At 46.1% G+C, this 22,267-nt stretch overlaps 1 protein-coding gene across 1 annotated transcript in view; it reads left to right on the top strand.

The window, feature by feature from the left end:
* Window positions 1–21,757, top strand: part of pear1 (platelet endothelial aggregation receptor 1) — a 49,323-nt gene extending 27,566 nt beyond the window's left edge. Inside the window, 11 exon segments of the mRNA XM_055163936.1 lie at window positions 1,295–1,616; window positions 6,215–6,367; window positions 9,351–9,482; window positions 11,501–11,629; window positions 14,569–14,685; window positions 15,916–16,134; window positions 16,971–17,080; window positions 17,697–17,823; window positions 20,000–20,062; window positions 21,335–21,550; window positions 21,630–21,757. Of these exon segments, the coding sequence (XP_055019911.1) occupies window positions 1,295–1,616; window positions 6,215–6,367; window positions 9,351–9,482; window positions 11,501–11,629; window positions 14,569–14,685; window positions 15,916–16,134; window positions 16,971–17,080; window positions 17,697–17,823; window positions 20,000–20,062; window positions 21,335–21,550; window positions 21,630–21,757 (1,716 nt within the window).
* Window positions 21,758–22,267: the final 510 nt, after the last annotated feature.

The following is a 22,267-nucleotide window of genomic DNA, read 5'->3' as shown; positions in this document are numbered from 1 at the left end:
TGTGGCTCTCTGTGACTCTCTGTGACTCTCTGTGACTCTCTGTGTTTCTCTGTGACTCTCTGTGACTCTCTGTGACTCTCTGTGTTTCTCTGTGACTCTCTGTGACTCTCTGTGTGACTCTCTGTGACTCTCTGTGACTCTGTGTTTCTCTGTGTCTCTCTGTGACTCTGTGTTTCTCTGTGACTCTCTGTGACTCTCTGTGGCTCTTTGTGACTCTCTGTGGCTCTCTGTGACTCTCTGTGACTCTGTGTTTCTCTGTGACTCTCTGTGTGACTCTCTGTGGCTCTCTGTGACTCTCTGTGGCTCTCTGTGGCTCTCTGTGACTCTCTGTGGCTCTCTGTGGCTCTCTGTGGACTCTCTGTGGCTCTCTGTGACTCTCTGTGACTCTCTGTGGCTCTCTGTGACTCTCTGTGACTCTCTGTGTTTCTCTGTGACTCTCTGTGGCTCTCTGTGGCTCTCTCTGTGGCTCTCTGTGGACTCTCTGTGGCTCTCTGTGACTCTCTGTGACTCTCTGTGGCTCTCTGTGACTCTCTGTGACTCTGTGGCTCTCTGTGGCTCTCTGTGTTTCTCTGTGACTCTCTGTGGCTCTCTGTGACTCTCTGTGGCTCTCTGTGACTCTCTGTGGCTCTCTGTGGCTCTCTGTGACTCTCTGTGACTCTCTGTGACTCTCTGTGTTTCTCTGTGACTCTCTGTGACTCTCTGTGACTCTCTGTGTTTCTCTGTGACTCTCTGACTCTCTGTGACTCTCTGTGACTCTGTGTTTCTCTGTGACTCTCTGTGACTCTCTGTGTTTCTCTGTGACTCTCTGTGACTCTCTGTGACTCTCTGTGACTCTCTGTGTTTCTCTGTGACTCTCTGTGACTCTCTGTGACTCTCTGTGACTCTCTGTGACTCTCTGTGACTGTGTTTCTCTGTCTCTGTGACTCTCTGACTCTCTGTGCTCTTGACTCTCTGTGACTCTCTGTGACTCCTCTGTGTTTGACTCTGTGGACTCTCTGTGACTCTCTGTGACTCTCTGTGACTCTCTGTGTGACTCTCTGTGACTCTGTGACTCTCTGTGTTGTTTCTCTGTGTGTGACTCTCTGTGACTCTCTGTGACTCTCTGTGGCTCTCTGTGACTCTCTGTGTTTCTCTGTGGCTCTCTGTGACTCTCTGTGACTCTCTGTGTTTCTCTGTGGCTCTCTGTGGCTCTCTGTGACTCTCTGTGTTTCTCTGTGGCTCTCTGTGACTCTCTGTGGCTCTCTGTGACTCTCTGTGTTTCTCTGTGACTCTCTGTGACTCTCTGTGTTCTCAGATCGGACACTTTGGACCCGACTGTCAGAAGAGGTGTGATTGTTTCCAGGCGACGGGGGGACGGGCAGTGTCGGGTGGACGGGTCGGGTCGGGTGGACGGTGTGTCGGGGTGGACGGGTCAGTGTCGGGGTGGACGGGTCAGTGTCGGGGTGGACGGGTCAGTGTCGGGGTGGACGGGTCAGTGTGTCGGGGTGGACGGGTCGGGGTGGACGGGTCAAGTGGTGGTCGGAGTGTCGGGGTGGACGGGTCAGTGTCGGGGTGTCGGGGTGGACGGGTCAGTGTCGGGGTGGACAGGGTCACGGGGTCAGTGTCGGGGTGGACGGGTCAGTGTCAGTGGGGTGGACGGGTCAGTGTCGGGGTGGACGGGTCAGGTCGGGTCGGGTCGGGGTGGACGGGTCAGTGTCGGGTGGACGGGTCAGTGTCGGGGTGGACGGGTCAGTGTCGGGGTGGACGGGTGTCAGTGGGGATAATATAATCATAAATCCCATGATTAACGATCTTCAAACAAAACGTATATACCACTGCTCTCGTTCGCAGTGTTGGGGAGTAACAGATTACATGTCGGAGTTAAAGGTGTATAGAGGATTTTCCAAGGAACGAGAATCCAGCGACTGTTTGTCCTTTTTCAAATGTTGCGCATGCGTGAAACCACCCCCCCTCCCCACAGCTCCTACGTAGAAACACCTCCTCCCTCCTCATCTTACGCCAGAAACCGGTGGCACATGACTTGTAAACAACTAACTACAGTGTTGGTTAGGCAAGCGGAGAAGTGAGGAGCGGGGGAGGGGGTGCGACATTTTCGTTCGCGGACGAGAAGTGAGGTAGCAGGGAGAAGAGGAGCAGGGGAGAGAGGAGAGAGGAGAGAGGAGAGAGGAGAGAGGAGAGGTGCGCGGAGATTCCGTGCCCGTAGAAGTGAGGAGAAGGGGGAAGAGCGGAACGGGCAGCGGCGACAGGAGTAGGAAAGGGAGCAGAGAAGGTTGCGCGGAGTCAGTGCGAATGAACTAGTACAACACGCAGCAGCAAGCGGGACTCTTTCTTTGCCTTGAAAATTACGTTTTCAGACATAGGATATCGCTTTCGTGTCTGAAAAACGTTTGACTAGCTCTTGGAAATAAAGTACGTTTTCATAATAAGCAGAAGTTACCTGTCCAGGAGTAATTTGGCAACCAATGCGTCAGTCTTTAGACCCTGCGTCTGCTATCAGTCGCGCCATCGCTGGAATGAATCTACAAGGAATCACCTTAGTTTGGCTTCGCTGCTTTTCCCCTTGTTTTCTTCTTTTCAGCGACCTCAAAAACGGACTTTCTTTTGCGGCTAACTGCTCCTGGATTCTTGTTTGCCATTTGCAACAAACTTTGTGCTAACTGCGAGGAAGATATAGGTCAAAAAAGCCGCTAAGAACTGTTGCGATTGGTGGGTAAACAGCGTCTGTGCGTCTTGCGTCTGTGGACTGCGTGACAGCGTACGTAAACACGTACCGGCGGCGCGCAGGCAAGTCAGTTTACGCTAGAAACGTAGGGAGTTTGATTGATAGCCTGTCAGCTAACAGATAACGAGGCCGTGTCGTTATCTATTGGCAAATGTTTAGCCCCCACCACGTCCAGAGTTGGAATTTTTATTCTCTTTTTTTGGTCATATAATTACAAGGCTACTGCACCTCTATAATGCTATCATTGAAACTTGAAACAAAAAAACAAAAAAAAAAATCCTCCATACAACCTTTAAGTAATCAGAGTACAAATTGAAGTAACTGTATTCAGTTACAGTTACTGTTTCAGTGAGTGGTAATTGGATTACAGTTACTTTTGTTGAAATAAAATGGATTAAACAGAGGGATTTTACTGTTTTCATACTTTGGGGCTAAACCAGGACTAAAACCAGGACAATATCAAGTAATCCAAAGTATTCAGATTACGTTACTCATTTTAAGTAATTTAATGGATTCTGTTACAAACTACATTTTGGTGTGTGTAATCTGTAATCTGTAGGGGATTACATTTTAAAAGTAACCTTCCCAGCACTGCTCGTGTGGTGCACCTCGATCCTCGTGCAAAGGCAAAGTACACGGAGGATCTCAGGTGGAGCTGGGTTCTGTCGGTCGGATCTTTGGCGCCGTGTACGTGGTCCAAACCGGTTCAGTCCAGTTAATAATCCATGTTACGTCCTTTCGATCCTGAACAAGCGTCAGCGGCACAGGTGAGTCAGGGCGTCGCGCTCGCGCTCACACGTGTCTCTTTACACCAGGAGAGTCAAACTCATTTTGTTCCGGGCGTCGAGTCCAACCGACTTTGATCCAAAGTGTCCGGATCAGAAAACTCATGTCATATAAACCCCAAAAATAACAATAAGTTCAAATATTTGTGCAGAGAAACACAAATCTATTACAGAAATCTTTTTTAATTGATGAACTCTTTCTTTTACAAAATATTATAATATTATGAACAACCTGAAACTTTGAAGAAAAATGCAATTTCAACACAAAGTTTTGAACATGAACTTGTCTGTAAACAGGGGAATAAGTCCAAATTGTAAAATCCTGCACTCGGCTCCACTTTTCTCATGTGGACATTTTTTCTGATGAGGGATGTCACGGTCAACAGTCAAAACGATCGTCCTTTAAGAGCGTTTGGAAAGAGACAAGTCTTCATTTGTGCTGCTCTGGTGGGAGGGGCCACGTACAGAGACGCTGGAGACGCTGCTGTGATAAACACCACAGAAAATTAACACCATTTTAATAGAAAATATAATTAAAATATTTTAGTAGAAAATCAGCCGAGGGCCAGATTAAAGGTCTTGGAGGGCCGGATCTGGTCCCCGGGCCGTATGTTTGACACCTGTGCTTTATATTATTAGGCGTGCGTCAGCTGACGGGACGATCAGCTGATCACGTAAACAACAACAGAAAAAGATCGACCACGATACACTTTATGAACAAAGAAAAAAACACTTAACCATTTTATGTTTCCCGGGCAACAAGTGTTTTTCATTGTTTAAAAGTTGAGTGATGCTGAATGTCACTAACAATAAAATCTCCTCATTCATGTTCAATAATGAAAAAAATCCAACTTTATTTTGTGATTTATGAATAATGTTTATTCAGTTGAGTCGTGAAAGTTTGTGACTCTTAAAATATAAATCCCCAGAGAAGAAGTTTGGGAAACACTGGACTGGATCATTTCAGACAAACTCCATGACGACTCGACCTTTGTGACGTGTTTTTCTTATAATGGATGAAAGTCTGGAGAAAATCAAACTAATAATAATAATAATAAAGATCAGGTCCGTTTGTGCCTTTGGCCTTTGCACGGAAACTTATTTTATTCTCATGATCCAAAAGCAGATACAGGAAGTGACCAGTGAAGGTCAAAGGGACATTCTGACCTCAGGAGTTTTCACATATAAATATTTCTTCATTAGTACGACGCAGTTTAAGAGTCAAATAAAAAAATGATGCTGGTGCTACGAGAATAAAGTCGAAACATTTTGACATTAAAGTCGTAATTTTACAAGAATAAAGTTGTAGCAAAGTAGTAATTTTATGAGAATAAAATAGTAATCGAAATAAAGTCGTAATATTATGAGAATATCGACGATTTGGAAAGTCTGGACGAGTCTGAGTCTGAGTCTGAGTCTGAGTCTGGAGAAACTGGATCATTTTGTAAAAGAGAAGAATCTGTGGATCATTCGTTCATTCGACTGAAAAAGGACTAAACCAGGTCCAGAACCAAACCAGAACTAAGACCAGGACTGAGACCAGGACTGAGACCAGGATTGAGACCAGGACCAGACCAGGACTGAGACCAGGACCAGACCAGGACTGACCAGGACTGAGACCAGAACTAAGACCAGGACTGAGACCAGGACCAGGAGAGACCAGGACCAGACCAGAACTGAGACCAGGACTGAGACCAGGACCAGACCAGGACTGAGACCAGGACTGAGACCAGGCCCAGACCAGGACTGAGACCAGGACCAGACCAGGACTGAGACCAGGACTGAGACCAGGACCAGACCAGGACTGAGACCAGGACCAGACCAGAACTGAGACCAGGACCAGACCAGGACTGAGACCAGGACTGAGACCAGGACCAGACCAGGACCAGACCAGAACTGAGACCAGGACTGAGGCTGGGGCCAGACTAGGACTGAGACTAGGACTGAGACCAGGACCAGACCAGGACTGAAAACTGTTTACTCCTGGTTTAAGTCACGGAAATGGGAAACGGTTTTTCTGTGACTTAAAATGCGATGTGGGACTATTGCAGACCAGGACTAAACCATTTTCAGTCCTGGTCTGAACCCGGTCTCAGTCCCGGCCTCAGTCCCAGTCTCAGTCCTGGTCTTGGTCTGGTCCCGGTTTAGTCCTGGTTTAGTCCTGGTTTAGTCCTGGTTTGTTTAGTCTGGTTTAGTCCCAGTCCTGGTTTAGTCCTGGTTTCAGTCCTGGTTTACTGGTTTAGTCCTGGTTTAGTCCTGGGTTTAGTCTGGTTTAGTCCTGGTTTAGTCCTGGTTTAGTCCTGGTTTAGTCCTGTTTAGTCGGCGCAAATGAAGAAAATAATAGTTTTTTCATTTTGTTATTTTTGGTTTTATTTTGAAAAACGACACAGGGACTGAGCTTCTTCTTCTGCCGCATTTTTCACTTCATCATAACATTATAACTTTATTCTCATCATATTATGTCTTTATTTTAAATTCAACTTTATTTGCGTAAAATTACAACTTTAACGCCAAAATGTTACGACTTTATTCTTGTAGCGTCAGCATCGTTTATTTTGTATCTGAGCCTTGTTCTCGGTCGTACGTTAGAGCAACTAGAGCCTGAACTGTTTCTACTGGACAAAACACAAACACTGAAGTCATTTTCCTCATTTTCACACTCTCTCTGTGTGTGTGTGTGTCTCTGTGTGTGTGTGTGTGTGTGCAGGGCCCCGCTGCAGTGAGCCGTGTGCTGAGGGACTGTGGGGACCCGGCTGTAACCAGAGCTGTGTGAAGCACTGCCCCAACAGCGCCACCTGCCTGCGGGACAGCGGGACGTGTGTGTGTCACCCGGGCTACTGGGGCCCGCGCTGCCAGACCAGTGAGTGTCCGAGTGTGTGTGTGTGTGTGTGTGTGTGTGTGTGAGTGTGTGTGTGTGTGTGTGTGTGTGTGTGCGTGTGTGTGTGTGTGTGTGTGTGTGTGTGTGTGTGAGTGTGTGTGTGTGTGTGTGTGTGTGTGTGTGAGTGTGTGTGTGTGTGTGTGTGTGTGTGTGTGTGTGTGTGTGTGTGTGTGTGTGTGTGTGTGTGTGTGTGTGTGTGTGTGAAAGGTTTGACAGCAGCAGCAGGAGTCAGGAGTTTGAGTCTTTACTTTCACTCTGCACCTGAAGTGACCCGGATCTGATTTTTTGGCCCCTGTGCTCCTGTACCTGATCTTTTTATTTATTTATTTTTTTTAATTTAACCTTTATTTAACCAGGAAAAAGTCTCTTTTTTAAGCTCGTCCTGGCCCAGAGTCACAAAACAGTTTTAGAACATATAAAAACAAACATACAAAACATTCAGTAAAACAGAACAATCAACACAAATTCAAAGATCGATAAAAACAAATTAAAATTACACCCAGAAGAAACTGTGCTTAATAAAAATCATAGTATATTTATAGATGAATATTTATAGATGAATATTTATAGATGAGTTTTTATAGAGCAGGAGCCTCCAGGACTCACCTCCTCCTTCCAAGTTTGCTCGCCAAAGAATTTCTGAATCATAAGTTTTGTGCTGAATAACAAAAATTTGCTGAATAGAAAAACTGTTAAAACTGTAAATGTATCGTGTTCATGCCAAACTTGACTTTCTGCACTAATAAATGCAGAACAGTGAATGTTTTAAAAACCTCTAACTGTTCTGATCGAAGCCGTGGTCCTGATGTAGTGAATTTATTCCTTTTTAAATGTTTTGTCAAGATTTTAGTGTGAATTATTTCAGTCAGAACAGAAAGAATTCAGATTTAAAAGAGCTTCTCAAGTCACAGGCCTCAAGTCCGAGTCGAGTCCCAAGTCTTAGTCCATTTTGTTAAGTCTCAAGTCCTAAAAACAGTGACTCAAGTCTGACTCGAGTCCGGGTCACGACTTGCAGGTCCCACCTCTGGGTTCTATCACAGTAAATATTTATTTATAAAACACTTTTGAAAACAAGATTTACAAAGAAGAACAGGAAAAGCATTAAACTGCAAACAGAAGGAACAAAAACAGACGATGATGCAAACAATCCTACAAATTATATAAAAAAAACAGAATAAAAATAAATAAAGAATAAAATCAAGTTAAAACCAGTTAAAGGAAGAACAGCTGATAAAAGTGAGTGTGAGGTTCTGGTGTGTGTGCAGTTCTTCCTCGTTGGGAAGGATGCACATTTTTTTAATCGTAGTTTTGATGTCGATGTTCAGACGAGGTCGAGTTTCCGACCGAGCGACGCACGTTTGTTCTGTTGTTCGTTTTGCTCCAACGCCTCAACAAACCAACATGAGACGTTCAATACTTTAATCCAGGGAAAAATCAAAATGAATGAAGTTTCTGGTTTAGCTGCAGCTGTGTGTGTGTGTGTGTGTTGTGTTGTTTGTGTGCAGAGGCGGTGTGTTGTGTGTTGTTGTGTGTCGTGTGTTATGTTGTGTGTCATGTGTGTTGTTGTGGTGTGTTATCTGTGTGTTGTGTTGTTGTTGTGTGCAGAGTGCAGAAGCGGTGTGTTGTGTGTCATGTGTGTTGTGTTGTTGTGTGTTGTGTGTCATGTGTGTTGTTGTGTGTTGTGTGTCATGTGTGTGTTGTGTGTTGTGTGTTGTTGTGTGTCATGTGTGTTGTTTGTGTGTTGTGTGTCATGTGTGTTGTTGTGTGTTGTGTGTCATGTGTGTGTTGTGTTGTGTGTTGTGTGTTGTGTGTTGTTGTGTGTTGTTGTGTGTTGTGTGTCATGTGTGTTGTTGTGTGTTGTGTGTCATGTGTGTTGTTGTGTGTTTGTTGTGTGTTGTTGTGTGTTGTGTGTCATGTGTGTTGTTGTGTGTTGTTGTGTGTGTTGTGTGTTGTGTGTCATGTGTGTCATGTGTGTTGTTGTCGTGTGCAGAGTGCAGAGGCAGTGTGTTGTGTGTTGTTGTTGTGTGTTATGTGTGTTATGTGTGTTGTGTGTCATGTGTGTTGTGTGTCATGTGTTGTGTGTTGTGTTGTTGTGTGCAGAGTGCAGAGGCGGTGTGTTGTGTGTTATGTGTGTTGTGTGTCATGTGTTGTTGTGTGTTGTGTGCAGAGTGCAGAGGCGGTGTGTTGTGTGTTGTTGTGTGTTGTGTGTCATGTGTGTGTTGTGTTGTTGTGTGCAGAGTGCAGAGGCGGTGTGTTGTGTGTGTGTTGTTGTGTGTCATGTTGTGTGTTGTTGTTGTGTGCAGAGTGCAGAGGCGGTGTGTTGTGTGTTATGTGTGTTGTGTGTCATGTTGTGTGTGTGTTGTGTGTTGTGTGTCATGTGTGTTGTGTGTTGTGTTGTGTGCAGAGTGCAGAGGCGGTGTGTGTGTGTGTCATGTGTGTTGTGTGTTGTGTTGTGTGTCATGTGTTGTGTTGTTGTTGTGTGCAGAGTGCAGAGGCGGTGTGTTGTGTGTGTTGTGTGTTGTTGTGTGTCATGTGTGTGTTGTTGTTGTGTGCAGAGTGCAGAGGCGGTGTGTTGTGGTGTGTTGTGTGTTGTTGTGTGTCATGTGTTGTGTGTGTTGTTGTGTGCAGAGTGCAGAGGCGTGTGTTGTGTGTTATGTGTGTTGTTGTGTGTTGTTGTGTGTTGTGTGTCATGTGTGTTGTGTGTTATGTTGTGTGTTGTGTGTTGTTGTTGTGTGCAGAGTGCAGAGGCGGTGTGTTGTGTGTGTTGTTGTGTGTTGTGTGTCATGTGTTGTGTTGTTGTTGTTGTGTGCAGAGTGCAGAGGCGGTGTGTTGTGTGTTATGTGTGTTGTGTGTTGTTGTGTGTCATGTGTTGTGTGTTGTTGTTGTTGTGTGCAGAGTGCAGAGGCGGTGTGTTGTGTGTTATGTGTGTTGTGTGTCATGTTGTGTGTGTTGTTGTTGTGTGCAGAGTGCAGAGGCGGTGTGTTCGGCGACAGGTGCAGTCAGTCGTGTCCGTCCTGTGGGGGGAGTTTCCTGTGTCACCATGTGTCGGGTCAGTGTGAGTGTCCAGCAGGACACACGGGGCCCGACTGTGACCAGGGTAAGAACACGAGCACCACGTCAGCAGAACACTTCATTTACACAGAAGAACACAGAAGAACAGAGAAGAACAGAGAAGAACAGAGAAGAAGAAGAACACAGAAGAACAGAGAAGAACACAGAAGAACAGAGAAGAACAGAGAAGAACACAGATGAACAGAGAACACAGAGAAGAACACAGAGAAGAACACAGAGAAGAACACAGAAGAACACAGAAGAAAGAACAGAGAAGAACAGAGAGAACAACAGAAGAACACAGAAGAACAGAGAAGAACAGAGAAGAACAGAGAAGAACAGAGAAGAACACAGAAGAACAGAGAAGAACACAGAGAAGAACAGAGAAGAACAGAAGAACAGAGAAGAACACAGAAGAACAGAGAAGAACAGAGAAGAACACAGAAGAACAGAGAAGAACAGAGAAGAACACAGAAGAACAGAGAAGAACAGAGAAGAACACAGAAGAACACAGAAGAACAGAGAAGAACACAGAAGAACAGAGAAGAACACAGAAGAACACAGAAGAACAGAGAAGAACACAGATGAACAGAGTCAGTAGAGCAGGTGCAGGTGCAGGACACAGGCGTTTGTGGACAGAGCAGGACACTGGACACTGGAGACTGGAGACTGGAGACGACAGAGGGACAGTGTGTGTCACCTGCAGAGTTCATGAAGTCAGTCAGATGAGGTGTTGGTCTTGTCCTGGTTTTGGTCTCGATCTTTACAACAACACGACCAAACAGCTTCACCTCAGTGTTTGTTTAAATCTGTCACTTTTGTCTGGAGCGTTTGGAGCTGCAGCTGAACAGGTTCCACCCTCATCATCAGAAGATCCACTAGTCAGAAAATCCTTCCCTCTTCTCTTGTTTGTCAGCAACATTTCTCTTGAACAGTTGAATGTTTATTTGATGAAAGCAACAGGGAATAATCCCTGGATCAGGGAAGAATTAATAAACTTTTGGATGTTTACCAATTAAAAATGGCTGCAACATCAACATTTTTAGAGACATTGACGGGAAAACACATAATCATGTATAACAGCATCAGCTAAGACCAGAATTACTTCATTTGTTGGTTTACAAACCCACCAATGCTTTATTAAAAGAAAAAGATTTAAAATAAAATTGAAATGAAGGTTGTAGAGCTCGAATTACTGAACATTTTGCAAGTTGTTGCCTGAAAATCAGACAATTATTCACCCTGTTTCACTTAAGACGACATTTCCACACAAATCATTATTTCCTCAAACATTTTTGCTGTATTTTAAGGGTTTAATATATTTATTACTTTTAATATTTATAATATTTTTTTTTTTCATTTGTAACAATTTGTAACACGACCTGAAGATGGATTTTCTGACTCGAGGCTCTTCTGATGATGAGGCTGAACCTGCTGAGGTTCGTGAATATGGAAGCAACTGAAATTAATTAACAAATAAAATATATTTAAATGAACAATGTATGTGTGACAATTTAATAAAAGGACCCAGAGTTCTGCAGCAAACTGTTTTGGTCGGATACTGTAAATGAACAAAATAAAACCTGATTCGCAGGGGATGAGTTCAGATTTGTTACTTGCAGCAGATTCACACGGGATCAGCAAAGTCCCTAAATGATTCTGTTTTACTGACACTGACACAAAGATCGAAAAAGAAAAGAACACGGAAAGAAAAGAAACAGATAGAAAAGGCGCAATTACAACAACAAACACTGAGATTTAGATTCATGCAGGAGTAGTTTTCTCACCAGACGTCTGTGTTTGGTCAAATATAGTCGGTCATTTGCACCAGGATTTTTATTTTTCAAATGACAGACACGGCACAAATCACCAAAGGTCCACAGGTTCAAATAATCCAGTGTGAACAGAGCTTCAGTGAGTTTAAAAGGAACAAAAGCTCATGTTGTCACGTCCATGTTCTGTGGAGGCTGTTTACGGAGACACTAAAGAGACGCAGAATGAACCCAAAAGTTTCATCCAACAACTGTAACATGTCCCTGATCCGTTGTGTCCGTGTGTTTTCAGTTTGTCCCTCTGGATTCTTCGGGCCCCAGTGCTCGCAGCCGTGTGGTCCCTGCACCAACTCGTCCTGTGACCCTCGGGACGGACGCTGCGTGTGTCCCGCGGGCTGGACCGGACCCGACTGCTCCAAACGTGAGGCCTCTTCCTCAGATTCAGGATTTGCGTGTCAGTCGTGTGGTTTCATGTTTTGGCGGCCGTACTTCAGGTCGACACTGGGATTATTCAGTTTATTTCAGTATCATCACGGCGACTTTAAACAGCACAAATGACATAAAACTGTTTGAAATCTCCAGCTCGTTAGATCAGCGTCATTAGAAAAATATAAAGCTAAAGTCGTCCTCCTGGGTTGTGGAATAGATCCTGATCTAATAGAAGCATTAAGAATCTCAGACGTCCGGTCATTGTGTAATTCATACTTGGAAGGATTTTCTGAAAAAGTGAACATCAAACCTCCATGTTTGTTTTCCCAGTGGGACGTGTCTATTGACAAAGTCGATCTTTTCAAGTCTTTTGAACCATATCACTTTTGTTTCTGGTTCTGATATTGTCATATTTTAGTTTTGGGACTCGGACGTCGTAATTGTTGTGGTTGTTGGATCCAAACAGCGGAAAACGACTCGAGAAATGTGTTTGTGAACTTCATAAATGTAAAAGTGAATCAGATGTGTGTGACTCAAACCTCTGTTCAAACTGTTTCTCTTCCCAACGGAATTGAAAAATAGTGAAAGGTGAAGGTGATGGGCAGGATTGATCCACAGGAAGAACCAAAAAGGAAACATTTGTCTGACTAAGAAATCATCCTGAGTTTACAGAGAACATTTTGTATGTGGAGCCACGACAAAACAAAATCCTGATCCTTCGTTCAACCTCGGTTTTGAATTTAAAAAGTCGACGCCAAAGTGAAAGTCTCCAACTGTTCACCAAGAAACACCTTCCACTGCAAAGACCAAGACGTGATGTTTCTGTAAAACCACAAGAACAAGAAAGTGCAGCTCAGTCTGTTTGTCTTCTGCTCCTCTACATTAACAAACCAGATTTTGTTTTGTCGTGGCTCCACATACAAAATGTTCTCTGTAAACTCGGGATGATTTCTTAGTCAGACAAATGTTTCCTTTTTGTTTCTTCCTGTGGATCAATCCTGCCCATCACCTTCACCTTTCACTATTTTTCAATTCCGTTGGGAAGAGAAACAGTTTGAACGGAGGTTTGAGTCACACACATCTGATTCACTTTTACATTTATGAAGTTCACAAACACATTTCTCGAGTCGTTTTCCGCTGTTTGGATCCAACAACCACAACAATTACGACGTCCGAGTCCCAAAACTAAAATATGACAATATCAGAACCAGAAACAAAAGTGATATGGTTCAAAAGATTTTAAAAGATCGACTTTGACAATAGACACGTCCCACTGGGAAAACAAACATGGAGGTTTGATGTTCACTTTTTCAGAAAATCCTTCCCAGTGTGAATTACACAATGATCAGAAGTCTGAGATTCTTGATGCTTCTATTCCGATGGATCTTTGTCAGACTAATCGACGCTCGCTCTGTGCCCGACCTTTAGTCTCCAGATATTTACAACGACTTTATTCATTCGACATCGTCCTGCACCAACCAAGAACTGAAAAGCCACACGGGGTTAGAGGATTATAAATATTTTGTAGCGGGACGTGTGAGATCTTTGTTGATCAGCAAACATCACATCTGTTCCTGAGAAGTAGAAGCAGAACGTCCGTTTTCCCCCAGACATTTGACGTTTTGTTGCGTCCTGTCCTGGGCGTCCGGGTTCTTTTTTTCTTTTTTTTTAATAAAATGGTGAAAATGTCCGGGTTTTCGTTACTGTTCACTGGGGCCGTTGAATCTCATAGCGTCTGTGTGGGATTCCTTGCCGGCGAAAGTGAGGACGGGGGGGGGGGGGGGGGGGGGGGGGGGTTACACCTGCCAGAAAAACACTTTTGGTATCTGTCATTTCATTTAGTGTAACTCCCTTCTTCGTTTGTGTGGAGCTGACGATTGTCCTCACTGAGCTCCATCTCTCTCTTTCTATTCTTTTTCTGTCGCTCTCCACCTCTGTCTTTATCAGCCGGGATCTGATAGAAACATACTTTGGTCTCCTTCTTTAGCAGACTGACTTAGCCAGAACATCCAACAGCAACACAGCTCAAAACCGTTGTTATTCAATTCAGATTTTATCGCAGACAAACACTACACGTTTGTCCAGATGGATAGATTGACTCCAGAATGACGGCAGAAACATTAATAGTCCCACACATGGTCCTTCACATGTTCTACTCACTGTCAGGTCGACCAGGACACAAATAAATGAGGTGTATTTTATATTTTATTCAACTTCAGCTTCGGTGTTTAGAGTTCGGAAGAATTTTCAAGGTTCACAAATTATTTAAAGTTCACATATTAAATCAAATCAACTTTTAGCCATGTTATTCTGTTGTCCACTGGTCAAAAACAAACCTGGACTTGTAATTTTGCTTCATGGACTCGTGTTGTTTTCCAAAATCCAAATTAATCTTTTCTGAGCCTCAAAAATGTTTGTATTTTCCCTGTTTTGTTGCGTCACAGATAAAACTGCACTTCTCAAACTGTGTTCAGAACAAACTCATGGCAGCGTTTACATTTCCTGAGGGATTCATTTGTTTATTTATCTACTGTTCCTTCCTGTTGCTGTCAGCAGGGGGCGCTCCGACGCTGCAGGAGAAACAGACGTGTCATTTAATAAAGTGTATTTTCCAAATGCAGACACAATTTTAAGTTAGAAAATGTGAAATAATCTGCACCAACAAACACTTTGACCACCACCGACCACGTACACATGAGGTTCATACACACACAAGGTGAGGGAAGTGTCTTGCTCAAGGACACGTCAGTCAGGTTTGTGTCATTTATCCAAATCCACTGAGACGCCGAGGCAGAGGAGGCAGAGGAGGCAGAGGAGGCAGAGGAGGCAGAGGAGGCAGAGGAGGCAGAGGAGGCAGAGGAGGCAGAGGAGGCTGGTGTTTCTGCTGCTGCGGTGACCCTCACGTGTGTTTGTTTGTGTGTTTTTCCACAGCGTGTGAACCCGGGCGCTTCGGTCTGTTCTGTGCTCAGAGCTGCTCGTGTGCGCCCCCTCTGGTGTGTGAGCGGGTGAGCGGGCAGTGTGTGTGCGGCGACGGAGAGTGTCAGCCGGGTAAAGCCTCCACTCACACCACACCCACACCTCAGGGACTGGTTAGAGAACTTTATCACAACGGTCAGAAGTGTCGCTCAATAAAAATGTGAAGTTTGTATTTGACAAAGGAAAATCCAAAGGAGGATGTGCAGCGTCTGCAGTCTGACGTCACAACTCAGGTTGGGTCAGATCCTCTCTGATTGGCTGGTGCGGTCTAAACTTCCAGGGCTCTTGCAAATCGTCTAGTGTTTTCTGATTCCTGACCTAGTCACTGGAGAGAAATTAAATTGAGCAGAGGCACTAGGTGGCACCAGACTGACTAGAATTCTCCAGACATTTAGTCTATGTTCAGTCTGCACCTGAAGTGACCCAAATCTGATTTTTTGTCTCTATGTTCCTCTGTCTGATCTTTTAATGTCAGTCTGAACCACACAGATCCGATTTTTTTCAAATGTGACCCAGGACACTTGGATCTGTGCTCCTGAAACTGATCCATATCTGATCTTTAACATGTGACTTGAGTTTGAACAGTCAGGTCACATTCATCCACCTACACGTCATCAACAAGACACAAACGTCACTATTCTGCACTGAAGTAGGAGAAAACTGTTCATGATCCATGTGACTGAAGTGAAGCACATCTCCACTCACCACAAAACACCACCACCAAAAACCTGGTCCTTCTCCTTCTCAATCTCCTCCTTAAAACAAGTCAGTTGTTCATGTTGTGGCTCCGGTACAAGAGGAACTTTAAAATCTCCAGGTGCTCGATGCTGCGTCCATGTTTGTTCAACTTGTGTAAACACAGAGACGCTCGCTGCGGTTGACGTCGTCGTGTCTCCAGTGTCACATGTGGGACACTTTTGGACCGTTTAATGTTCACACTGGAGTCACATACAAGTCACATTTAACTGGAAATGTGAACGACCTCGAAAAAACATCGTATTTTACAAAAAAAATCCGAACTGAGCGTTAAACCTGCAGACTGAACGTAGACTTAGACACACATTTTGTCACAGAAAACCATTAACAGGAAGTTCCACAAACCTAAAGCGCGGGACACTTCTGGCCGATGTGAAACAGTCTGTTTAAAAGAACAAAGGGTAATTTACACATTTAAATAATAATAAAATAATTAATAATAGTAAAATAATCCAGAATTTCGGCATCACTTGTGGTGTTTTTATTAGAAAACTTGTCTGTCGTCTCTGTTTGTGATCCAGTAAACATCAGGATAATATTTTCCAGACCCGACGTCGCAGGCGGGCAGCGTCATGGTGCCCCTGCCCCCCAGCGAGCGGGAGTCGTGGGGGGCCATCGTGGGCATCATGGTGCTGGTGCTGCTGGTGGTGCTGCTCCTGGCGCTGCTGCTGCTCTACCGCCACCGCCAGAAACAGAAGCACAACGCCGCGCCCACCGTGTCCTTCTCCGCCAGCCGCCCCGCCCGTTCCGAGTACGCCGTGCCAGGTAAGCCCCGCCTCCTCCACCCGTAAGCCCCGCCCGCTCCGAATACGCTGTGCCAGGTAAGCCCCGCCTCCTCCTCCTCTTTTAAGCCCCGCCTGCTCCGAGTATGCTGTGCCAGGTAAGCCCCACCTTCTCCTTTAAGCCCCGCCCGCTCTGAGTACACCTTGCCAGGTAAGCCCCGCCTCCTCCACCCATAAGCCCCGCCCGCTCCGACTACGCTGTGCCAGGTAAGCCCCACCTTCTCCTTTAAGCCCCGCCCGCTCTGAGTACGCCTTGCCAGGTAAGCCCCGCCTCCTCCACCGATAAGCCCCGCCCACTCAGAGTACGCCGTGCCAGGTAAGCCCCACCTTCTCCTTTAAGCCCCGCCTGCTCCGAGTATGCTGTGCCAGGTAAGCCCCGCCTCCTCCACCCATAAGCCCCGCCCGCTCCGAGTACGCCTTGCCAGGTAAGCCTCACCTTCTCCTTTAAGCCCCGCCCGCTCTGAGTACGCCTTGCCAGGTAAGCCCCGCCTCCTCCATCCGTAAACCCCGCCCGCTCCGAGTACGCTGTGCCAGGTAAGCCCCGCCTCCTCCTTTAAGCCCCGCCCGCTCCGAGTACACTGTGCCAGGTAAGCCCCTCCTCTTCCCATAAGCCCCACCCACTCAGAGTATGCCGTAACAGGTAAGCCCCGCCTCCTCCACCCGTAAGCCCCGCCCACTCCGAGTACAGTATGCCAGGTAAGCCCCGCCTCCTCCCATAAGCCCCGCCCACCTTAAAGGATCAGGTGTTTCTGGAGTCTGGACTTGTTCTTGTGAGATGTTCCTGGTGTCATTTCTCTGAAGCTCGTCCTCCGTTTGCAGACATCCCTCACAGTTACCACCAGTACTACTCCAACCCGAGCTACCACACCCTGAGAGAGAACAGGGCCACCCTGCCGCACCTGCCCAACAACCACGACAGGAGCATCAAGGTGAGTCTGACGCCGGAACAACACTGGAGTACAACTGAGGTCAACAAACAGCTGAGCCCAGGACACAACCACAGACTCTACAGACGGATTATTAGTTTATGAACACATGAAGTTGTTTGTCAGCGATGAAACAGTTTATGACCATGTGATCAAATAAGTTCTAAGAATAAGAATCATTCTCTAAGGACGTGGACTAAAGGCCTTTTTATATTTCTGTGTCAACTCAGTGCAAACTGCTGCTGTCGCCTTGTTGCTGTCGTTTTTGCTTTATGGATCTGCACCGAGGTCTATGCGCCGCGAAGTAATTCACCGCCACAACACTAGTAGTTGAAGATCGCGTTTGTGTTTACAAAATGAAGCAGGAAAGAAGAGTAACAGAAATGTCTGTAGAGTGGACATAGAGACGACCTTATTGTCTGCGTCGACTTGACATGTAGTTACAAAGTTTTGGTGCATGTCGGTCGACGCAGACGCTCTGTGGAGGGGTTCAAGGTGACACAGAGGGACTTAAGGGAGTGTGACGTCACCCACAGCGCTCAGCTTCAGTCAAATGAAGTGAAATGAATTTGGAGCTGAGTTCCATATTTAGAATAAAAATGTCTTTGTGTTTGTGTAGAACACCAACAACCTTCTGTTCGGGAGCCTGAAGAACACAGAGCGACAGAGACGGGGGCTGTACGGCCTCGACGGGAGCAACACCCTGTCAGCGGACTGGAAACCCCACCACCCCTGCACCCACTCAGGTCTGACCCCACAAACCCACAAACCCACAAACCTACAAATCCACAAACCCCACAAACCCACAAACCCCACAAACCCCACAAACCCACAAACCCCACCACCCACAAACCCACAAACCTACAAATCCACAAACCCCACCACCCACAAACCCCACCACCCACAAACCCACAAACAAACCACAAACCCTCAAACCCACAACCCACCACCCACAAACCCCAAACCCACAAAAACCCCAACCCACAAACCCTCAAACCCACAAACCTACAAACCCATAAACCCCACCACCCACAAATCCCAAACCCCAAACCCACAAACCCACAAACCCCAAACCCACAAACCCTACAAACCCACAAACCCCAAAAACCCCAAAAACCCACAAACCCACAAAATCCACCACCCACAAACCCCAAACCCACAAACCCCACAAACCCAAAAACCCACAAACCTACAAACCCACAAACCCCAAAAACCCACAAACCCCAAAAACCCACAAACCCCAAACCCACAAACCCCACAAACCCAAAAACCCACAAACCTACAAACCCACAAACCCCAAAAACCCACAAACCCCAAAAACCCACAAACCCACAAACCCCAAAAACCCACAAACCCACAAACCCCAAACCCACAAACCCCACAAACTCCACAAACCCACAAACCCACAAACCTACAAACCCACAAACCCACAAACCCACAACCCACACCCAAACCCAAAAACCCAAACCCACAAACCCACAAACCCACAAACCCCAAAAAACCCACAAACCCACAAACCACAAACCCCACAAACCCCACAAACCCCACAAAACCCCAAACCCACAAACCCACAAACCCCAAAACCCACAAACCCCACAAACCCCAACAAACCACAAACCCAAACCCACAAACCCCACAAACCCCACAAACCCACAAACCCACAAACCCACAAACCCACAAACCCACAAAACCCACAAACCCCAAAAACCCACAAACCCACAAACCCCACAAACCCCACAAACCCCACAAACCCACAAACCTACAAACCCACAAACCCCAACAAACCCACAAACCCCACAAACCCCAAAACCCACAAACCCCAAACCCACAAACCCCCACAAACCCACAAACCTACAAACCCACAAACCCACAAACCCACAAACCCACAAACCCAAAAACCCACAAACCCCCCACAAACCCTCAAACCAAACAAACCCACAAACCCACCAACCCACAAACCCCAAACCCACAAACCTACAAACCCACAAACCCCAAACCCCACAAACCCTACAAACCCAAAACCCACAAACCCCACAAACCCACAAACCCCACAAACCACAAACCCACAAACCCACAAACCCACAAACCCACAAACCCACAAACCCACAAAACCCCACAAACCCCACAAACCCCACAAACCTACAAACCCACAAACCCACAAACCCACAAACCCACAAACCCACAAACCCACAAACCCCAAACCCCCAAACCCACAAACCTACAAACCCCAAAATCCCACAAACCCCAAAAACCCACAAACCCACAAACCTACAAACCCACAAACCCACAAACCCAAAACCCACAAACCCACAAACCCACTCAGGTCTGACCTCTCGTGAACTTTAAACCATGTTCTAATGTTTCCTCCTCTAAAACAGAGCTGGACTTGTGTTTTGTTTCATTCACATGTTTGAGTGACTCTTTATTATTCGTTTGTCTACATCTCCAGAGCTTCAAACGCTCTGTTCCACCTTGTGATGTCATGAAACGGTCATTTCCAAGTCAACAGCTCCTTTTACCTTCAGTTCAGCAGAGATCGGCAATTCCAGAACTGAAATAATCCCGGTGATTCCAGTGAAGGTGTGTGGAGTTTAAAAACACCGTGGAGCTCTTGCTGTATCACCACATGATGACATCACAAGGTGGAATACTTAGATTTAGACTTTGACAAACTTTATTGATCCACAAGGGAAATTATTTGGACACAGGAGCACATTGTTGAACATGTTGTAGGGAGTATTACATGTTCTATAAGGGTGAGTTGATGTAGTTGTAGGGAGTATTATCTTTCTATTATCTTATCTCTGTTTGTGACGAGGAACCAACATTAGAACAGATCAGAAAACTGTGTAAAATCGTCTGTTTAATTATATTTTTCTCAGTGACTGTTTGTTCTGAAGAGTTCACCGTGTTTGTCCGCAGGGGCGTACGGAATCGACCGCAGCTACAGTTACAGCGCAGGAGCCGGAAAATATTATCATAAAGGTATTTTCTGTTGTACTTTGCCCGAATAAGAGTTTTTATTTTTATGTGATTGACTTTAAAGTGGAACTAAACTCTTAAACTCCACAACCACATTTGAAACAGAGCGGCTGAACTGGGTCTGGGGCAGAAGGAGCAGGGTGACTCACACTTCAGAAACACTTGGGCCGCATCTCATTTCTTTTTCCTCGCTTCCTTCTCCTCGCTTCCTTCTCCTTGATCCTCCGTTTTCCAGCTGTCAATCAAATGTGTCATATTAAGTGTCGTCCCAAAAAAAAAAAAACTCAGAGTGAAGGAGTGAACCTGAGGGAGACTTCAGGAGCAAACACCAGAGAAAAGAATCTAACTTTATTCGTCTCAGTGGGGAGTTTAGATCCTCTCTGCTTCTGGTGTCTCCTCTGTGGGCGGGACTTCGAGGAGAGGAACCAAGTAGCGTTTTCAGGCCGACAGAAAACCGAGCTGGTGCCAGTTCCTGCACCGTATCTCGAACCGACTGACGTGTTCAGGATGAAAATTAGAGCATTTAGGAACCGAAAAGTTGGTTCCTGACGGGAACCAAGTAAAAGTTGTTTTTTCTAAGAAAACCGTGACGACACAGTGGACTTGTGTGTGTGGAACCTGGAGGAGAAACAAGAGACAGAAGATTGAGCCGTGGTCAGACGAGGAAAACGAATATTTGCTGTGTCCGTGTTCGACCAGTGAGGTTCCATACTTGGATTGGACGTTGCTGCTGCTTCTCCACAGCAGATGTTCGTCCACACAAATGTTTCTCCTTTGCAGATGTTTCTCCAAAGGCAGATGTTGTAGCAGAGCTCGGTGCAGATCAATAATAATGGTGCGATCCATGATTGTTATTTTCTTGCTGTGACGTTCGCTTTCGTGTCGTCTTGTTTTTATTCGGTGGTAAATCCACACTCTGTCTGTCGATGATGCATCAGGGGTTCACTTAAACGATTTGAACGTGAGCACTTTGGTTCCCAGAGTAACTGCTGCAGGAACCGACTCCAGCACCGTTCTGACGCCTGAAAACAGCGAAGGAGAAGAAAGCGAGGAAAGAGAAATGAGACGCTGCCCTGGCTTTAATCAGGACAGTCACATTTACCTGCTGACACAGAAATGACCAAAAGGCAGCAGGAACAGTAGTTGATAATTCTAATAAAACACCATGTGCAGAGTTCAGTAACAAAAAAGTAGATTTATTGTTTAGTTCCTCTTTAAATAGTTTGAGACAGAAACATGACACCAAGTGTTCCTGTTGGTCCTGTTGTTCTCCAGAGCTGAAGGAGAGTCTGGCCGTGAGCAGTAGTTCTGTGAACAGCGAGAACCCGTACGCCACCATCAAGGACCTGCCGGGGCTGCCCTTCTGCGGGACCCTGGACCCCCCCTGCGGGCCCCCCGAGAGCAGCTACATGGAGATGAAGTCCGCCGTGCCCCGGAACCGCTCGTACACGGAGCTGAGCCGGCCGCCGCCCACCACCCCGCCCCCCCGAGGTAAGGTCCGGTGCTCACACAGCACTGCCCGTTCCTTTCCCCGTCCCTGTGTCTGATCCCGACTCTGTCCCGTCCCCAGAGCCCGGATACTTCTCACAGGACGACCCCCTGAGCCACTACGACCTCCCCGTCAACAGCCACATCCCCGGACACTACGACCTGCCCCCTCTGCGCCGGCCGCCCTCCCCCAGGAGACCCCCGTACTGACCCCACAAAAGACTCTTACTGACCCCTAAAGATCCCAATACTGACCTCAAAAGATCCTCATATTGACCCTAGAAAAGACTCCAAACAAGACTTCCATTGGCACTTTGCAGCTGATGTCATCAACAGTCCCCGTGAGGGTGAAGTTAACTAGAGGCTCTTCTCTGTCTGAAGCTCTGATACTCAAGTTAGACTTTAATCTGAGCTTTGTTTTTACACAGTCTGAGCAAACAGAAGCTGATCTGTGCTGTTAAACTCGTCCCTGTCGGTGTGGTTCCTCGGTCGTCCAGGTGGGATCCAGATGAGGGTGACCAGATTTCCAGAGTCAAAAACCCGGACACTCTCGGTTTGGAGCAGTTGGTGATAATAAATTTGTGAAAACAGTGCAGAATTAAGGAAAATTGTTCCTCGCTCGGCCCGTGTCAGTCAGTATAGTCACATTTACAAGGTTCTCGCTCTTTTTCACTGACAAAATTTCAATTGGCTCATGACTTTTTCATGAGCTAAAGTGAA

Source organism: Boleophthalmus pectinirostris, unplaced genomic scaffold (assembly GCF_026225935.1).
Source record: "Boleophthalmus pectinirostris isolate CB_2022bp ecotype Guang Dong unplaced genomic scaffold, ASM2622593v1 HiC_scaffold_6, whole genome shotgun sequence".
NCBI lineage: Eukaryota > Metazoa > Chordata > Actinopteri > Gobiiformes > Gobiidae > Boleophthalmus > Boleophthalmus pectinirostris.
The sequence above is the reverse complement of the archived record's forward strand: the minus strand, read 5'-3'. Positions and strand labels throughout refer to the sequence as shown.